The 21,361-nt window shown below is 37.2% G+C and overlaps 1 protein-coding gene across 1 annotated transcript in view; it reads left to right on the plus strand.

Moving 5' to 3' along the window:
- The first annotated feature begins 582 nt into the window (after positions 1-582).
- Positions 583-21,361, plus strand: part of galnt18a (UDP-N-acetyl-alpha-D-galactosamine:polypeptide N-acetylgalactosaminyltransferase 18a) — a 68,450-nt gene continuing 47,671 nt past the window's right edge. Inside the window, exon 1 of the mRNA XM_016456664.1 lies at positions 583-1,038. Within this exon, the coding sequence (XP_016312150.1) occupies positions 798-1,038 (241 nt within the window). The 5' untranslated portion in view covers positions 583-797. The remainder of the gene's footprint in view (positions 1,039-21,361) is intronic.

The following is a 21,361-nucleotide window of genomic DNA, read 5'->3' on the forward strand; positions in this document are numbered from 1 at the left end:
ATGTAAATACATGTAAATATTTTCAAAACATATACTGTATTTGTGTGTATTTATATGTACATAAATATACACAGCACACACACATATATTACATAAACAAAAACGTTTATTTTGGGTGCGATTAATCGCGATTAATGTTTGACAGCACTAGAAAATTCCTCAAATGAGGATAACTGACAGACATTATTGTAGTAGACCAGGCTGGCCTACAGTCCACATCAATGTGTTAAAGTTGTTTAAGTAAAAAGATAATACGAATATAAATATTCATATTGAATAGTTAGGATTACAAAACAATAAGATTTACCGTTTTTAAAACCGTTTTTTTTTTTTATTCCCATTAACTGTTGTTTTCAACGTCCAATCATTTTGGCGCCTGGAAGAAGCTAACGTTAGCCAGATTAAGCTATTACAAATTAGCATAGCACCAATACATTTCTAAGTTTGGAAAACGACATGTTTGTACAGTAAACAATTTGGTATCCCCCACTTGATATCTAATGTAAACCATTACTGCTGCTGAACTTCATTGGCTGTCAACAGCAGCGCGTGTCCTTCTGGCTCTGACGCCGTGCGCGCGTGCTGCTGTAAACCCGCTGTCAAACAGCGCGGACAAGAGCGATTGAGATCCACACAGATCCGAGCAGCTGCAGCTCCCTGTCACATAAGATGTGCCGGAGAACCGAAGCGTTATACGGAAGATCATTCCGCCCGGCTGTATGAGAGCAGAACCGCCGCCAAACGCGTAGAGGATTTGTGCCTGTTTCTGCGCGCGCTGCGCATGTGGGGATGTTGCGATGGCATGCACGAGGAGAACCAAAACTTTGGTGTCCACGTGCGTGATTTTAAGCGGTATGACCAATGTTTTGTGTCTGCTCTACGTCGGATGGATCACCAATTATGTGTCTAATAACGGAAACGTCAAAGTTACAGGAAGGACGCACGAGAAAAAGTTTGAGGATGACAGCAGAGGAGAAACGCTGAGGATTATAGAGAGACTTGACAGGCTGGAGAGTGTTGTGAACCAGCACATCCAAGGTAACGATGTTTTGACAGGACAACATGATTTATATTAACTGCATGTTCTCTTTTTACAGTTGCTGTATATCACAGTCCCACTTGCAGCAGATATGAAGATCAATACTGGTTTAAATGGGCTTTGCACTTCAGATGCTGATGTTAATGAGCCTCTTTTATGGCTCTGTTTTTTATATAACTTAGATACATAGAGATGAATTGGAGACCGATCATAATGTTATAGCACCTCTATCTGGACTGTAGCTCCCAGCAGATTTCTGTATTCAGCTGGTGCAGTGTAAACTCAGGTTTATTGCTGATAGAGTGGGGGCATAAATTTAGCACTTGGCAAAGTCCTTGCGTAAACATCAGTCCCCGGGCTGGTGCCATCATGTTGCTTTGCTGGACTCAGACAGGACAGCTGGGAGTGATGATAACCTGCAAGAGTTTGAACAGCTTCTCATCCTGGATGATTAATCATCATTAGTGTACAGTTGATGTTGATCTACTTCGGCTGTGTTAAAAAATATGGCCTTGGAATGAAATGAGGGGGTGCTGTCTTCAAAATAACCCCCCATTTATGCCCTAACAGGCTTTGCTTGAGGAATTGTATTTCTGTAAAGTATTAATGCATGCGTTAATCTTGTTGAGAAGCATTTGGCTGGATTTATGGGATATGTTGGCCTGTACCATAAGTATAGCTCCTGTGCTGAGCTCAAGGTCTTAAAGCTTGCTTCTCGCTCAGTGCAGTCGTAGTGAAGCCATAAATGTCAATTAAAATATACCCAGTACACCTACACACTGAGGCACTTAAGTGATTGAGTGTATCATGCTACATTATATACTGTTTAAAAAAAAGATACCACATAATGATGCCTTCCTGACTTGTCTTCAAATATTTTATTTCGGTTGAAATGTCTTTTTTTTTTTTTTTTAATGGTCTGACAACAGCAGCTTTGGCTCAGCCAATAGCATGAGTTTGGGGTAGGACTATTTATTTTGTCCAACCAATGGAAGAGGGAGGGAATGTTCAGAGAAACCTGTTTGAAAACAGCTATTGTTTTTGCATTTCTGTTTGAAGACTCATCATTTTATTGTCCAACATAATATTCAAAAACAAGTATTGCGTTTCTGAGAGAAAATTATGAGGAATTTGTTTAGAGATTTTTTTTTTATTAACAGAAACTGAGAGTATTGATATTTTAAATGAACCACCATTCATTTTGTGATTCCAATAAAAAATGTTAAGAGGAAAAAAGAAATATGATTTAAGTTTAAATATTTTTTTAATGTGCTTTTTTAGCATTTTATTTAGATTTGAGTCAAATTATATTAGATTATTTTACTGCTCTAGTTTCACAAACTGGGGTTTGTGTGTTGAAGAAAAGCTATTAATTAATTAAAGGAGACATATTATGCCCCTTTTTACAATATGTAATACAAGTCTCTGGTGTCCCCAGAATGTGTCTGTGAAGTTTCAGCTCAAAATACTCTACAGATCATTCATTTTGAAAATGCCTATTTTGAGTGGAACTAAGTTCTCATTCACACACAAGTTTACGTTGAAGACACACGAGTTACAAAAAAAGTCGGTTATGTCTGTGAAGGTAAACTGCTGGGAAATAAATCGCATGTTTATTTTAGATCTGTGTGGCAGCAGCAATATACAGTAAATAAATCAGTAAATCAACCGCTCTCGTCTCCTCTGAGGCTGGGACTCTAAATAGTGTTCTGTGCTCGTCTGTGCAGCCAAAGACAGAACAGTTAGCATGTTTTGCTCAAACTTTCACCATGGCATTAGAACTGGTACACCGTTGTCACTTGTGAAATCAAAATGACGGCGCCATGGGTGGTAAGGGGCAGTAATATTATAATGAGATCCCTTTGCCACGTCACCAAGGGAGCGAAATCAGACACGCTCGTTTTTTCAGACGCTTGCAGAAAAAAGCTTCCCAAAACAAAGTTACTGGGTTAATCTTTTTCACGTTTCCTTGGTTGGTAGATGCACCGGGGACCTGATTATAGCGCTTTAAAAAATTTAAATCTGGAAAAGTCAGATTTTCATGTCATTGTCACCTTTAAATAAAAAATGTTAAATTAAAATACATAAATGATCTTATAATAAAAACAGTCAAAACAAAACACTTAAAGATAGAGTATTTTATTTGCCTATTTGCATGTCATGGAACCATTTGCAATTAACTTAAATCTCAAGTAAATATTTTAGGTCAAAGAGGTTCGTCTGACCAAAAAGTTTGGAAATGCCTTTGGGAAGTGAAACTACACATTTAATATATGTATTCAAAACCCCAATTCACATCTAAACTGCTCCTCTGTACTTCCAGAGCGTAAGTCAAAGATATAAGTCTCAGTAAAATAAATAATCAAGGTGCATCAGATTTGCTTGCAGTCTCCTCCAGTTTTACGATAACTGAGTCAGTGGCTGCTGTCGGAGAGTCTCATTTCTCCAAAATCCATTAAAAGCGAAGAGTCCGGTTTTCACGCCCATCTGAACTCTCTGATTGCATTGTCATTGGCAGAGACTGAGACTGGACCTCCAGGTTTGCGTTGGCACAAGCAACAGTGTTGATGTGCTGTCTTACAGAGAGAAAGAAATGAAGCTAATTCTTCTCTTGTAACCCAGTTTCAATTAGCAAATGTGAACTTTGGTTAGTGGAAGGTCACCGTGGAAATGCCACGTTTATTGTGCTTTGCTTGTGACGGCCAGAGATACCAGTTCACGCCCATCTGAACTCTGATTGCATTGTCATTGGCAGAGACTGAGACTGGACCTCCAGGTTTGTGTTGGCACAAGCAACAGTGTTGATGTGCTGTCTTACAGAGAGAAAAATGAAGCTAATTCTTCTCTTGTAACCCAGTTTCAATTAGCAAATGTGAACTTTGGTTAGTGGAAGGTCACCGTGGAAATGCCACGTTTATTGTGCTTTGCTTGTGACGGCCAGAGATACCAGTTCTGGTGTTGTGCTTTAGAAATACGGAGTGTAAGATGCTGGAGATTTAGGGAGAAAGCAAGAAAAACAAGTATATATTAGTATATGATATAAAATTAGGTTTGAAATTAAGTTAGGAGATGTTTCCTTCTTTAAAGGGATAGTTCACCCAAAATGAAAATTATGGCATCTCACCCTCATGTCATTTCAGACCCTTATAAGTTATTGTCTTCCACAGAAAAAAACTAAACAAAAACAATGTCAGCTCTTTTCTTCCCTATTGTGAAATATATCCCACTGAAACAGCTCATCGAACAAGAACAAATGTACTTGGACTTGATTTTGTCCATCAGGAATTGTTTGGAATGTTGCATATGAATTCGAAACAAATAATGATGTGCACAAATAAATCATTAATTATAATCCATGCAATATTACATAAATAAGAATTGTCTGTTTTGATTTCATGGTAACTTCAATAAGGCACCCAAGAGTGTCAGCTAAAAAGTACACTGTAGCTTGCTTACCATTTAAAAAAATTCTCTGAAGACTAAACAACTCAATATTTGAGGTTTTGCCATTGCATTCCTGTGGCATCCAGCACTTTATACTCCAGGCCAGTAGATGGTGGAAATGTGCCCTAATTCTTCTGCATTTCAGTAACGGTTGACAGTGTAAAATGTGCCTATTGGACTTCCATTGTATTGGAATCACCCAAATGGATATTAATTAAATTGTCTCCTATAAGAGTAAATATTGACATTTCATTTTTGAGTACATTTTTTTTAATCCTAGCTTAATTTGCAGATATCTTTAAGTAAGCCAGTCAATATACACAAAATCTCCAGGCCTGATGACCAAAGTCTTAGGGATGGGTACTGAATTTGATACTTTTTAAGTACCGACCAAATTGTCATAATTATAATTATCGATCTCATTGAGTACCAAAATCGGTCATGTCGTTAATTACCAAAGTTCGATACCTAAGGGGTTAATCTCGTCAACGTCAGTGAGCAAACAAGCATGCAGCATGCTTGATGTGCCTAAATCATGAACTGGTGATTAGCCCTGGTGAGTCATCAAGGAAAAACACTAGTTTACGTGGGTATGCTAAACTTGCAATATGGTGGAATAAGTCCCGATTTATAAATAAAAGTGCCAATCGGCAATTAGTATAGTCATTGTGTCACTATAGCTGCCGTTAGAGGCTTCAGTTGCAACAGAAACAGTCAGTTTCCCGAATCGTGTGCTTGAAATTGCATATGTACATGGGCTCAACCAACCTGAAATGCTTTTTAATGCTATTTAAGCATTTATGGGACAGTTAATTTTATTTTATTTAAAAGTGTGTGTCAGGTTTTTGAGATTTCAGTATTTCCCCATTCAAATAGATAGAAAAAGGCTTTCAAATATGGCCGCCAAATGAACTGACTTCCCTTGAAAGAGCCTTTGCTATGGCATTATGAAAACATTGCTCTGTTTGTTTGAACATCCCAAACAGTCCAACAACAGAACAGCAACATTGACTCAACCAATAGCATGATTTTGAGGTGGGGCTATCAGTGTGGATGACCAATAGCATGCCAGGAGAGCGTTTGGGGGAACCTGTTTGACAATTTAATAATGCAAGTGGCATATTTTAATTTTAATTTTTTTTTTAAAGTGCAGTACAGATCAGTTTAACATATTTTTACCACATAAAAATCCATTCTACAGATTTTCCCCTTAAAGGTCCCATATTGTCAAAACTGAAATTTCCTGGCTTTTTTCACGATATCTGAGGTCTAGGGGCTATTTAACTACCATATAAGTGTCAAAACAGTCAGTCCACAGTAAAATGCACACAGCCTGCATAAAGTAGCTGTGATTTTTCACGAACCGTTGTGAGTTCTGTAAAAAGTTGACGTCAGAACTACACAGTCACCGCCTTCAGTCACCACCCTGAGCACTAAAAATATATTGAGATGGTTTTTGGTACTTATACCGCAAATATATATTCTTAAGGACATCAAAACCTAAAATAAAACTCCAGAAAGGTGTACAATATGTGACCTTTAAGTGAGTGCTTTAAATGTGAAAAAAGTTTCCATCTGGACCTGCTCATACATGCTTCCCTCCTCTTTTAAGCTTTCAAAAGCATGGTCCCTAACTCGATTCAGTGTATAGAGAGTACAGTAGAGACTTGTATTCACATGCTCATGGGTGATTGCTGTGCAAACAGCTGCTGAGTTTTCTGTACATCTAAAGAGAACAGCAGCGCTGTACCGAGCGAGAATAATTCACCCGTTCTCTTCCCATTTTCACACAGCTCTGCACTGGAGATCAGCAGGGTGCCTGAGTGCTATAAAAATCCCGCCTTCGTACTATTATCTTTTCTTCTCTCCATGCCCTGTTCACAAGTTCATGAGTCACACTTTCGAGGCGAGTGTTACCCCGCTAATTTATTTTGGACTGTCTCATTACGGTGCGCCTGCCTGACAATTAACACTGGATGTTTTTGCGCACGCACCCTGCAGGCATGTGTTGTTCTGTCGTACCGCCTCTGTTAAATACCACCTGAGATTGTTATCGTTATCAAAGGTGTTTTTGTCCACGGTTCTCTTATTATAGGATAGGACGCACAAGGGCTCGTTTTAACGCCACGCTTCACTTGCTGATGGGAAATGAAGGAGAAATGTCAGAGGGAAGGAGTGGAGCGGGAGGAGGATTCTTGATAGCATGGATCTATCCACACTGCACAATGCACACTGGAAAGTTGCTTCGTCAGTCTGTGATTTTTCTCAAAATGTCTTGATTGGCTCTTTAAATGTGTTGTAGTTAATTAAAGGCGGGTAATTGATTAGACACCCATCAGATTTAGCTAATTAAATGAGTCGTCTCTGTGGTGGCAAGGCGCGCTCAGTCTAGACAGTGAAAATTAAGTTGTACCAGCAGTTTATTTTCTGCAGTCTTTCTATGAAGAAACATTTTTCTTTTTTATGATAAATTGTTAAATGCTGTACAGGGGAAACGGTAACGGAAATGTAACCTGTAAAAATAGATTTTTCAGTGAGTGCTGAATATGCTGATAGCCTTGTGGACAGCGCACCGACATACAGAGTCGTTACACTACGGGTGTCACGAGTTCGAATCCCAACTCGAAGACCATTCCCGATCCCGCACCCCTATCTCTCTCCCACTTCACTTCCTGTCAGCTCTGATCAGTCCTATCATAATAAAGGTAAAAATGCCAGAAATATATCAGAAAAAATAATTAAAGTTGTAAATTGGATTATTGGAGTGCATAATTATAAAGCATTTTTATTTGTTTTCGCAGATCTGTGAACTGGGATCATTTTGACAACGTCATCTGTACGCAAAAAGTTTCAAACGCGCAAAGGAAAATATTTTTCATTTTTAGTACATCATTGTCATGTAAACGTACCCTCCATGATGTTATTGTGAACAATTCATCCATTCCATTTGTCTAATTTTTAAATTTTTTAATGCTTTGACTTTGTAATTTTTTTTTTATCAAAATGTCATAACTTGATCTTCCGGTGAAACAACAATGAAGTCAATCATTATTTTTTCATGCTATGGTGGATTACATTTTTCATTTATTCATTCAGCAGAGACTTTAATCCAGAGTGATACAGCTGATGTTATGATTATTATAAAAAAATCTATTGTTTTACATACTAAAGATGAATTTGTTAAATGATGGCAAATGTAATCTAAATGTAAAAAATAAAGAAAATAAACATGCATAATTAAATATCCAATATTGATCAATAAATTACAATAAATCACCAGTAAAAAATATTTTATGGAGAAATATATACCATTTTATTTCATTATTTTTGATCATTTTTTTTAGCTCTCACTTAAATGCAACACTAACTGAATGCAATATTTACAGTAATTTCCTCATCCAACATATTTGGAGCTGAAGCAGCCGTCGCTGTGTTTGCTCAACGGGAAAACGGCTGTAAACGAGAGGAGGCAATATCACAAGCTGAATGTGTAAAATGCCCTTAAATCATGTCTGGGGTCAGGATTAGGGTTAATCTTAATGCGTGGGAGAAATTTGATATGTTTTCAGTGGATTCAGAACTGTTTTTTGTAGCTCCTGTTCGCATGTGTCATCATGAGGTCAGCTCCTGATAAACACTTTCTTCCCCTCTGTCAGTGGGCTCCACTTAGGGTGCATCCGGCTACACTGATTTGTCAGCCCGTCTCACAGATGTCTGTCGTCCGGAGAGCAGCCCATAATCAAGCTTGAGCTTCGGTAATCCTCAGAGTTTGAAACGATTTCAGCTGTATTCCACCGACCAGTCAAACGAGTAATGACGGAGGTGGTTGGGATGAATGACGGCGTGTTTTGTCTGATTGTTTTATGATTGATTCTACTGAAATCTGACAACAGATGCCGATATACATACACATATAGTGAGGTGAATTGTCTGAATTAGTTCGGTGATTTCTGTTTGATTCAGACTGATTCGTTCGAATCGAATCGCCTTAGTTGAGTGATTCATTCACACATTAGATGGCACTTTGGCCCGTATGTTCGTAGTTGCGTGCCGTTAGCCACGTAAAGAGTCGTCTGGTGCTGCTCCTGAATAGCGATGCAGGAAACACTCACTGAGCCAATGACCCAGGGTTAAAAACTGAGTCAGTTGTCCTTGACTAACCGAGCGAGACCATAATACTGTGTGCGGCTGAGATGTCCTTGCTTGAATGAGTGACATTCTGTGAATATTCCACAGAACCTGTAGCATGTTAAGTCTCTTGAGGCTGCTCTGGCTATTGCTTGGCAGCAACAAATAAAATGAAACTACTAGGGGTGGAACGGTTCAACTTACTCACGGTTCGGTTTGTATCATGGTTTTAGAGTCACGGTTTCGGTATGGTTCGGTATGTGCTAAGTTTAGGGAAAAACTATACTGTCAAATAAAAATAAAGAAAATAAGAATAATCTAACTACAAGCAACAGCACAAATAAATACAATAGAGTAAAGATACAAAAAAAATAAACAGTGATTTTCATTTTTTTTTAGGTAGGTCTAACATTAGTTTTTAATATACAGAAATTTAATAAAGTAATCAAATGTAAAATAGCATTGCATATTTTACTGTATAAATGAAAGATTAATCTTTATTAAAGTTACAAAAGCTATTCAATCAAGAGCAGTGAGTGATTTCCTTGTTGTTGCTGTATGCATGGGCGTCGCTAGGCCATTTTAGGGGCTAGCCCCCCTAAAATTTTGTGATTAGCTCCATAAATTGTACACGAATTTGTGATCGCCTCAGTCATATGAAAACGGCGGCAGACTTCGATCAGCTCCTCGTCTTTCAACGTGTTCTTTTTCAATCCGCAGACCGCAGCGGCGCAGAGCGAGAAACAGAGGACAAGGTGTGTGTTTATCGATAGATTCTTATAATATCTGCATCTGCGCACTTCTTTGTCATAAATACAGTTTAAAAAATATCATGGGGGAGCAATCGGTTCCACATCTACTGTAAAGTTTTCACCCCACATCACACCACAGCTGTTTCCTCCAGTGAAAATGAAGCACATATGAACGCATACTTTATAAAACAATCATGTTGCCATTTTCATTGGAAAATTTAACTTACAATGTAATACATATTCCAGTGCATGTGGCAAAGAGGTTTGCATACTTGAGCTTAGGAAAGAGGGTTGTACTAGAAATGCAAACAGTAAAATTTTGTGTGTGTACAGTAAACAGGTGTGTGTGAGATCATGAAGATTTGTATTTGGCTTATTCAGTTATATGTTATACCTATCTATGCAATACAGTGAGATACAACACTTTTTGGTATATAAGTTTAGTATACCACCCCTATTAGTCAAACATTTTTTTTATTTTATTTATATATATATTATACCCTCATTGGGGGCTGAGCCCCCTTAAAATGAAAATCCTAGAATCGCCCCTGCTCATGATAATAATGCAAATGTACAGGCTGACACTTATTATGATTATTTTAGGGAATGCTAACCCTGGTCTCACACTGCATCGATCGTCTAAACGTGTACAACAGTGCCGCTGAATTTACCCTATCACTGGTGTGATAAGGGGTAAACGCAGCGAAAACTTTACAGTGAAAATGAAGCACATATGAAATGAATGCATACTTTATAAAACAATCATGTTTCCATTTTCATTTGACAGTAAAATTTTGTGTGTTTACAGTAAACAGGTGTGTGTGTGAGAAGTATACGTTCAGCTGCTTTGAAACTTACCAAGACGGGCATTTTGACATCATTTTTGTCTGAATTTGTCCATTCAAACTCAATACTTCAGAGAGAGCTTTATTTGCGCGCGTTCTGAGGCGCAGGTTTGCACGCTTCGGATGAGCGCACGCACAGATCTTCTCACTGTGTGCGAGCTCGCGTGCTCTGGCTCTTAGATGTTTAAACTGGCAAGGCTTAAATGAGTTTAGTTTAAACACAGATATCAATGTGTGCTGTTCAGGTCTCACCTGTGCACGCGCGCCATCAGCTTGATGGCGGAATAAATGACTGCTCATATTGCAGCATACGGCATTCGCATTGAACAAGAGTGAATGGTTTGTCCACGTTTTTTTTTCATCGCTGTTGTTGTAATGTACTGGGAAGCCAGAATGCACATCCATCAACAGAAACAGCCGAACCCTGTTTGTTTTTACGTGTTGTTACCATATTACAGATGCATTGTCAGATTTAAGTTGATCCGTGGTCCTAGTGCGTGCCGAACCGTGTGTGGAGAACCGTACGGTTCGATTTTTTACCAAGAACCGTTCCACCCCTAGAAACTACTCTAAATGATAAATATAGGAAAAGAGTCATATATATACTAATGTAGTATCATTGTACAATAATATTTGAAAATCAATGCTGCGATTGGCCATCAGAATCAAGTATTCCAGAGTGGCGCATGAATAAATAGATTTAGCTGAACTATCTTGTGCTTTTTTTAAAGATATTACGATATTTGCATTAGCAATGAAGATAGATAGAGTTTCTCCCAACAACCTTTTCTAATATAAGTATAATGTAATTTTACACTCAGATTGTTTAAGTATATTCTGTTCATATTCATTAACCTTTCATTAATATTCTGTTTAATTAACTTCAAAACAGCACCTTAAAATAGCTGTAGCACAGCGGTGGCTGTCATATCTGGGGTTTGAGAGGTTCCTCGCTCTCCCAATGTTGTTATCTACTGACCTATGCTGCAAAAGCCATGAATACAATTTAAAAATGAAATATAAGTACTGTCCATTTCCTTCCATTAAAAATATGATGGCTACAATTTTTGGTTCTGCTGCAGCCTGTTAGTAGGGCCAGTTATACACTGCAATTTTTAATAGCAATGTTTTTAGAATACTACAAGATTAATTTTTTTGTATGTACGTATATATGTATTTTATTATTTGAAACAGTATTATATATTATATTTAATAAAATTATTTAATTGTTTAAAACTTTAACATCATTTTGGTGTATGCTTTTAGATATTATTATAGTACATAATAAAAAGAGCAAACATTTGCAATGCTAGCAGATGAACCTTAACTAAAATAACGAAAGAGTCTTTAGATCCGTCATAGAGCTGAAAACAAACTGTGGCGACTGTCTGTCATAGCTGGACATCTCACACACTGACCCATGAGGGTTTCATGGAGACCAGGCCGCGGCTCGCCCAGCAGGAACACCTGAGGGACTGAATTCAAATGTCTCTCTGTGACTTTATTAACCTTTGCACTGGTTAGAGAGTGCAAGAGTATATAGCCCACAGCAGGAGCTGCATCTTAAAACTCTAATCACAAATGCGCCACAAAGTGTCCTGACAATTGTGCTCAAGTTGTGTGCATCAGGGCAATAATGCCTCCTGAACAGAAGCAGAAAACAGATCAGTGCAACTGTCTCTTGTTATCATGGTGCTGAAGCTGGAGAGCCATTGTGTTTGCAACAATGCTTGTATGACTGTCTTGATGCAGTCGGAAAAGCTGACGTGTCATGCGGTTTGCAAACACAAAAATAGATGATTCCTCATGTCATGTTTGTGTATGGCTATTTCACAGCTTCAAATGTGTCTCAGTCAGATTGGGATTGGGAACTATATGTGTTTTATTAACTTAATTTGAACCCAACTATCAAACCACATCCTGCATTGAATTTTGGAGGACTTGTAACTTATTCATTTTGATAAATTCATCTTTTTGTTTTTTGTAGGTCGGTGGATAAATGAATGAATCTAAATATAAATTGTCATGTATTAAACTCAACAAATAGAGATATTCCTCCGTATTAGCTATTACAGTGGTGGGGACAAAGCCACAATAAAACTGATGTAAATAGGGCATTAAAGGGCCTGAATAGCTGGATGACTTCTTTTATATGGAGTAAACGCAAACCTAGATTAAAATTATCAGTACTTTATCTGCCAAGTTCTATGGGGGGGCTGGATTTTCCAAATATTAAGATGTATCAGTTAAGTTCCCACCTGAGATACATTGCAGAGTGGGTTAGGAATGATTCTTCTTCTACTTGGTTAGATATTGAATCCTCCTTTTCACAAGTTCCTTTAAGAGCTCTTCTTTTTGCTAAGAGCTTTCAAAACATAAAAGAGATATATGATAATCCAATTATAGTTAATACTCTGAAAGCATGGAGATCAGTCTGTAGGCTTGAAGGTAGATCTAAATTGACTTCTTTCTTTACCCCAATATTAAAAAATCCTGATTTCACCCCAGGAATTTTGGATGATGGGTTTAAACGTTGGTGTAATTGAAAATCCTAGAATCGCCCCTGGCTGTATGATTAATATTAAGAAAGTGCTGTCACTTTAAGAGAATGCACTGATCCAGTGCACTGATACAGTATACGTTCAGCTGCTTTGAAACTTACCAAGACGGGCATTTTGACATCATTTTTGTCTGAATTTGTCCATTCAAACTCAATACTTCAGAGAGAGCTTTATTTGCGCGCGTTCTGAGGCGCAGGTTTGCACGCTTCGGATGAGCGCACGCACAAATCTTCTCACTGTGTGCGAGCTCGCGTGCTCTGGCTCTTAGATGTTTAAACTGGCAAGGCTTAAATGAGTTTAGTTTAAACACAGATATCAATGTGTGCTGTTCAGGTCTCACCTGTGCACGCGCGCCATCAGCACGATGGCGGAATAAATGACTGCTCATATTCCAGCATACGGCATTCGCATTGAACAAGAGTGAATGGTTTGTCCACGTTTTTTTTTCATCGCTGTTGTTGTAATGTACTGGGAAGCCAGAATGCACATCCATCAACAGAAACAGCCGAACCCTGTTTGTTTTTACGTGTTGTTACCATATTACAGATGCATTGTCAGATTTAAGTTGATCCGTGGTCCTAGTGCGTGCCGAACCGTGTGTGGAGAACCGTACGGTTCGATTTTTTACCAAGAACCGTTCCACCCCTAGAAACTACTCTAAATGATAAATATAGGAAAAGAGTCATATATATACTAATGTAGTATCATTGTACAATAATATTTGAAAATCAATGCTGCGATTGGCCATCAGAATCAAGTATTCCAGAGTGGCGCATGAATAAATAGATTTAGCTGAACTATCTTGTGCTTTTTTTAAAGATATTACGATATTTGCATTAGCAATGAAGATAGATAGAGTTTCTCCCAACAACCTTTTCTAATATAAGTATAATGTAATTTTACACTCAGATTGTTTAAGTATATTCTGTTCATATTCATTAACCTTTCATTAATATTCTGTTTAATTAACTTCAAAACAGCACCTTAAAATAGCTGTAGCACAGCGGTGGCTGTCATATCTGGGGTTTGAGAGGTTCCTCGCTCTCCCAATGTTGTTATCTACTGACCTATGCTGCAAAAGCCATGAATACAATTTAAAAATGAAATATAAGTACTGTCCATTTCCTTCCATTAAAAATATGATGGCTACAATTTTTGGTTCTGCTGCAGCCTGTTAGTAGGGCCAGTTATACACTGCAATTTTTAATAGCAATGTTTTTAGAATACTACAAGATTAATTTTTTTGTATGTACGTATATATGTATTTTATTATTTGAAACAGTATTATATATTATATTTAATAAAATTATTTAATTGTTTAAAACTTTAACATCATTTTGGTGTATGCTTTTAGATATTATTATAGTACATAATAAAAAGAGCAAACATTTGCAATGCTAGCAGATGAACCTTAACTAAAATAACGAAAGAGTCTTTAGATCCGTCATAGAGCTGAAAACAAACTGTGGCGACTGTCTGTCATAGCTGGACATCTCACACACTGACCCATGAGGGTTTCATGGAGACCAGGCCGCGGCTCGCCCAGCAGGAACACCTGAGGGACTGAATTCAAATGTCTCTCTGTGACTTTATTAACCTTTGCACTGGTTAGAGAGTGCAAGAGTATATAGCCCACAGCAGGAGCTGCATCTTAAAACTCTAATCACAAATGCGCCACAAAGTGTCCTGACAATTGTGCTCAAGTTGTGTGCATCAGGGCAATAATGCCTCCTGAACAGAAGCAGAAAACAGATCAGTGCAACTGTCTCTTGTTATCATGGTGCTGAAGCTGGAGAGCCATTGTGTTTGCAACAATGCTTGTATGACTGTCTTGATGCAGTCGGAAAAGCTGACGTGTCATGCGGTTTGCAAACACAAAAATAGATGATTCCTCATGTCATGTTTGTGTATGGCTATTTCACAGCTTCAAATGTGTCTCAGTCAGATTGGGATTGGGAACTATATGTGTTTTATTAACTTAATTTGAACCCAACTATCAAACCACATCCTGCATTGAATTTTGGAGGACTTGTAACTTATTCATTTTGATAAATTCATCTTTTTGTTTTTTGTAGGTCGGTGGATAAATGAATGAATCTAAATATAAATTGTCATGTATTAAACTCAACAAATAGAGATATTCCTCCGTATTAGCTATTACAGTGGTGGGGACAAAGCCACAATAAAACTGATGTAAATAGGGCATTAAAGGGCCTGAATAGCTGGATGACTTCTTTTATATGGAGTAAACGCAAACCTAGATTAAAATTATCAGTACATTTGGGTAGATTTTATGGTGCTATGTGTTCAGTTTCTTCTGCTGATACACAGACAATTAAAACTAAATGGGAGGAAGAGTTAGCTACTGATATTGATGATGAAACATGGGATGACATTTGGTCTTATGCTAAGAGAATATCTGTTTGTGCACGTACAAGAGAAATACAATTTAAAATCATACATAGACTCCATATTTCTCCTAACCGCAGGCATTTTTTTAACCCCTTTATATCGCCTATGTGTTTAAAATGTAAAACTGAAGTAGGTACTTTAACACATTGTCTGTGGTCATGTAACAGCAAAGGTATTGGTTTCTGGTGCTGGGGGAAATGGAAAAGATCTCTAATATGCAGTTGGATTTTGACCCAGTCTCATTGGTATTGGGTATACCTAATAAATGCATTGTTTCATTTGCTAACAAGAAATTGTATAATATTCTCTCCTTTGCTGCCAGAAAAAATATTTTACTTAATTGGATTAGTGATAAATCTCCATCACTTAAAGGTTGGCATAAGATAATTTTTGAACTGATTCCTCTGGAGCGTCTTACCTATGTATTACATCAAAAAACAGGCCTGTTTTATAAAGTCTGGACTCCATATCTGGACTATATGGAACCTCATCTTCGCCCTATTATACTACAAGGAATATTGTAATTGTGTAACTGTCTGGACATTTAACTTTTCTGCCCTATTCATTTTTTTTTTCCCTTCTTTCACTAATCTGTTATATATGGGGTAGTCCTGTTTTATTTAATAATCTGAGCTATGTGTGTGTTTTTTTTTTTGTTTCTTTTGGGTGATGCCTTGTTATTTTTGTATTACAGTGGAAATTCAATAAAAATAATTCTAAAAAAATAAAAAAAAACCTGATGTAAATAACACACATATGAGTTCTGGTCAGTTGTATGTGTCATATTTTGACCGGATAATTTATTATAAGCCAGTATTTGGCAGACACTTTGTAAACATGGCCCATAGGAATTATTTTTCTGTCACATTTTGCTCTCTGATCTGGCATTTATGTAACATGTTTTTATTTAAATAAATAAGTAGCTCAACAAAGTCACAGATGGTGGAGTTTTGACTTTTTTTAGTGTGTGTAATAGGGGCTTGTGCTGAGCTGTCATTTAAAGCTGATAGCTCACTCTGTGCATTAGGCCACCTGTTAATGAACTGACATGACAGAGAGGGAGAGCGTGTAATTGATGTATTATTTCAGTCACACTTGAAAAAAATCAACTCACTCCATGATTCCAAGTAATCATAGGACACAATGCTGAGGAAAAATTGTAGGTACTAAAAATAATAATAATAACCAAATATTGATATATGCAGGGCCGCTGCTGGCCAAATGGGTGCCCTAAACAGAATAGTATTGTTGTGCCCCCTCCCTCAAAAAAATAAAAAAAAATAAAAAACCCTATTATAAGGGGTCAAAATAGAACTTTAATCAAATATAAAAGTAAATAAATTCAATTGTAAGTAATTCAATTGTATTATTTATAAATTACAATTGTAGCTCTAGACAGTTTACCTATGGCTATGATTTTATTAATACAGCTGTCTGATTGATTTTATGGTCTCAAGCAATCAGAAATCACACAAAATAAAATTAATCAGTTTTACTATGATAAAACCATTAATTTTGGTAAGGGTTGTGATGTCCACATGTTTTTGTTGAAGAAATTATAGAGGCTGTAGCATTTCTATTGCAAAAAGGTGGCCAAAATTAAAAATTAAGTGGATATTTGAATTAAATGTTTGGTCAATATTAAACAAGGATTTGATCATCCTGTAAGTGTAAAAACAGCAATGATCAGGCCTTTGGTGCCCTTTACAGGCATTTGTAATAATGTAAATTGTTTATTTTGTATTATATTATGTATTTTAACAGCGTTATTCAGTGAAACCATATTTAAGCCATATACCATATATTGCCTCGTAGTTTTTATATAATACATTTTTAGTCATGGAAACTAGAATATTAAGTCAGATGCGTTGTCGGTGGTGGTGAAATCATTACCAACATTAAAACACGTTACTAACGTCAACAGTCAAAAAAGTTTCACAGGATTATGAACGTAGTTACCTGAAAGTGATGCACGGGCTTCATCTCGGTCTTTTTTCTTTTTTTTCTCTCTGCGCCGGACTGCGCTTATGTCTTTTCCCTGATATAGCCTAGTTGTCCATTAATTATGATGATCATTTGTATTCAGCCGCAATTAAACATTTTAATCAATTTACAGTCCTAATAAGTTTGTTCCATTCTCATTTAATCTTATAGGGTCTATTAGACTATTTTAGAAAAATTATTTCTATCGCATTATTATGTTTCTCTTTGTGTGGTTTATTTTAGCATTTGTTGGACTTTGAATGCACTTTGTCTTTTCTGCTTCCTTATTTGCAGAGTCACTAAAATTATTTCTAGAGGATCTTGAATGTGATTTTAGTACCTTTTTGTTTGGCCGAAGCGGCTGGATGAGGCCGTAATTATCATCTTTTCTCTAGGATTGTGTTTTGCATGTAGAAATTACTAGCAATAAGCTGTAACGTTTGATTTATGAGGCCAAAGTCATTCATTTTGCAAGGAAATCAACAAAAGTGCTGTTCCGTAGAGAGAGAAAAACACCCTCTTGCCTTTATGCAAAGCCTGTTAATGGTTCAGACACAGATTTGAGATTTGGAGCCCACACATAATAATGCATTATATCACCTGAGGGACATTCACTGCCATGTATCCTGCTGCTAATGGTGTTCTGGCAATTAACATGGCTGTCCGGGGCCGCCCATGCGCTCGCACATAAACATTCAGTGGCATGGAACATCCTGCCGACTTCTAGGTCACCTGCTAATGCAGTTTCTAGCACAGCCCACGGCCGTCCATGCGAACAAAAGGCCATGCATTAACCAGCTCGATTTCAAAGCAACTGAAAGACCTCAGTTTCTTCGTGCATCTTTTTGTTGTTTGTCCTTTAATTTTGTACAGTTTTAATACGAGTCTGTGAATGTTATCAGTGTGACAGGAAGTCTAACAAAATGCAGCGGAAAGAAAATGGGCTTTTGTTGCCTTTTGTAATACTGGTGTCAAGGACAGAGGACTGTTAAAAAAGATGCGTGACTGGTTAGGCTCCGACTCGAATTTGTGATTCAGGGACAGGGATGTGAATGCAATGAAATTAATTTTATAAACTTTCAGTGTAGAGCACTCCCTACATTTTTTTTATTGGTGGGCACCCATGCTGAAATATTTCTTCTTCATTTTACTTTATTTTATATTTTTAGAATCTTGTTTATTTCAAGGTTTCAGTAAGATTTTTTAGTATTATTAGTGTTATTAATAAGTATTATTATTATTATGATTAACTTTATGACTTTTTGAGTTTAGTTTTTAGACTTTCAAAAAATCCCAGTGTTATTTGCTTTGTGGAACACGCACAAAGACATTCTCTCATGAACTTCATTTAGTCTTACATTATAAGGTTTCCAATGAAATAACCCTGAGCGTTTGACAACTACAATTCTGCATAACATTCATTCCTTTTAGCGCTCTGCTTTAATGAGAACGTGATTGTAGAAATACTGAAATTCATTTGAATTATTCACTGCTCACTGTCATGGATTAATAGCAAGACGTATTGAAAATCGCCCAAAGAAACACTATTTTCTTTTTGTCAATATAATTTTTCAAGAATAATTGTCCATGTTGAGGTGTGGAATCCATTCAGAATAGCAAGCTTCCCTACAGTGTCCTAAAGTCCTGTTAGTTATTATGATTATTCACAAGCTCTGTGAATTGGTGAGGAAATTTTGTGATAGATGATCATTTAGCTCTGTTTGGTGCACATAATGGCCTGCATTTACCAGCAGGCTCACCAAATTATTACCAACAAAATGTTTTAAAGTCATTTCAGCTTCAAGAACAATGGGCTATATTCCATAAGTGTAAAACCTCTGGGATGAGAGAACATTTCATACATTTACATAGTGTTAACCTAGCGGCAGTTTGCCTGTAGCTAATGTGCCAAGCTAGCATGAAGTAGATGGCGTCAATGACTCAAATGACTCGCACTGTTTCAATTAACCATAAGAACTGTTAATTGTGAGACCTGCCTCCATTTCACACTCTGCAGGGTTGCATGAACTCCCAGCTGTGTGCTGTTTGGCAGCTTTCAGCTTGACTCTGAAAGGCCGTCAGCACACTCCAGTTAGAGAGGCTAATGTACCTGATACACTTGTGCTTGTCACAGACCGTGTTAAATTTCTGCAGTGATATACTATAATGCATGAACATGTTTGGTGTTCTGGCCCACCTGATGCTGTTTTTACATAGTGACTGTTACTTTATTATGTTGAATTGGCTAGCAAGTTTGTGATCTAGAGTTGGCTAGCAAATTTGTCCAACAAAAAAAGTGCCTGTGGTGACATTTCTGCAAAATTATGTTGTTGATTCTTGCAAGTCTCACAACTCTTTCAAAGTGAAATGTCCAGTGGGTTTATTCAAAACAGATGAATGTGGCAGATGAGTGGCGCTAAAAGCTTAAAGCTCTATTGTGTTTGAAAATTTCATACCACCTTAAATAAACCCTACCCCAGATCTAACCAGTAGTGTAAATAAAAGCAAACATGAGATGAAAACACATTTGCTGAAGCAACCATGCTGTTTTAGCTTGCTTCCTCAAGTTTTTGAGCTATTTTATCATGATTCATGTTACTCAGGACTTGTAAGTTCAATGCTGTACCGGGTGAGCTACAGAGCAAGTTTACTACATCAGAAAAGCTGTACATACAGTATATGTGAAGCAAATGTGAGAATGTATTAGTTTACAAATCATGCACTATGGTAAAAGTGTTTTGAGGTCATAACATGGTATTGCACAAGGAATCACCATGATCAATAATCTGCCTTAGTAATCATAGTTTGTGTAAAAAGAACCAAAAGCTGTTGATGTTTCACTGCCACTAATGTTCATTTCAGCTGGAAACTGCAGTGAATTGTTTGTATAGATATATTTTTTAGAGGCTTGTTTTCCAATGAGCCAATGATTCCTTTCTTCTGTGAAAATCAAAAGAAGATATTCTGAATACTGTGCTGAATAATTTTTCCATGCAGTTAAAATAAAACAAAACGGAAGCATTCAAACATCATTAAAGGAGCATAAAACTTCTGTGAGAAACATACTGTAATTTAAGTCATTATTCACTAATATTCTTATCCACTGCTGCCACTGGATAATTGAGTCTGGTTAAGTTCAACTCAAGAACCAGATCAGTCTGATTGATAACTGAATGATTCATTCAGACAGATTCATTGAGACAATCTGAATCCAAAGAAAGATTCATTCATGATTCGCCTATCAGTAATTGCCATGAACATGCAAAGAAGAGCTTGCTTGGTGTTCCACTGAAGAAAGTAAGTGAAGCAGGTTTGAAATGACATCAGGGCGAGTAAATGATGGCAGAATTTCTCATTTTAAGTCTTTATATAGTATTTATGATCTTGTTTTGTCAGCCTCTGACTGTAAATCATCACGGTCTGATAGAATGGGGCTGTTTGGATTGTGATGCCTTGTTCTGTTTTAGATGTTTGTCACTGAGTAAGGCTTACTCTGGTGTACATGTATGATTCAGATGCTCAGACGTGTCTCTGTGAAGTCAGAAACCATTGCGTTACGGTTACATCAGTGGCAACTTGGAGGCATCAAGCGCTTCTAACATCTGAAGCTCTTCAGATTGGTGGAGATGGGATATTCATAGTAACATACCAATTGAAACTGACTTTGTTGCTGTGTAATGGTACGCGCCTCTAAAGAAGGGTACTTAGCATGCACTCTGGTGTAATACATCCCATGGCAGATAATAAAAAATTCATTGATTATTTTTCTAAGAGTTGCCAAAACATTCAGGACCTTTGGCTGATCTATTAATTTATGTGTCGTGTAGCTTCAGTGGGCTCTTTAATGTGCCTTAAAGAAGGCGACAGGAACTGTCAACTTAGATGTCTCATCTGCTGTCGTCATGGCGCCGGCAGGACATTTTAACCCAGCAGATGCTTACATAACAGCTCTTAATGAGAAGAGCAGCCAAAATGGCATTCATCACCAGTGAGTGGTTCTTTCAGCAGCTTGGTCATTTCCACTGTTGTAATATAACACGCTCTCAACCATTTTATGTGATCTGATTAGGCATGACGTTTAGAGAGTTAGACATTTGGATTCAATGAATTAAAAGAGCAGGATGTCATGTACATTTGTCGTCAATTATTTTCACTGCCTCATTGGTGTCAATGTATGTTAATTTCAGTCTTCTGTCC

The sequence above is a fragment of the Sinocyclocheilus anshuiensis genome, unplaced genomic scaffold (genome assembly GCF_001515605.1).
Source record: "Sinocyclocheilus anshuiensis isolate Anshui unplaced genomic scaffold, SAMN03320099.WGS_v1.1 scaffold840, whole genome shotgun sequence".
Taxonomy (NCBI): Eukaryota; Metazoa; Chordata; class Actinopteri; order Cypriniformes; family Cyprinidae; genus Sinocyclocheilus; species Sinocyclocheilus anshuiensis.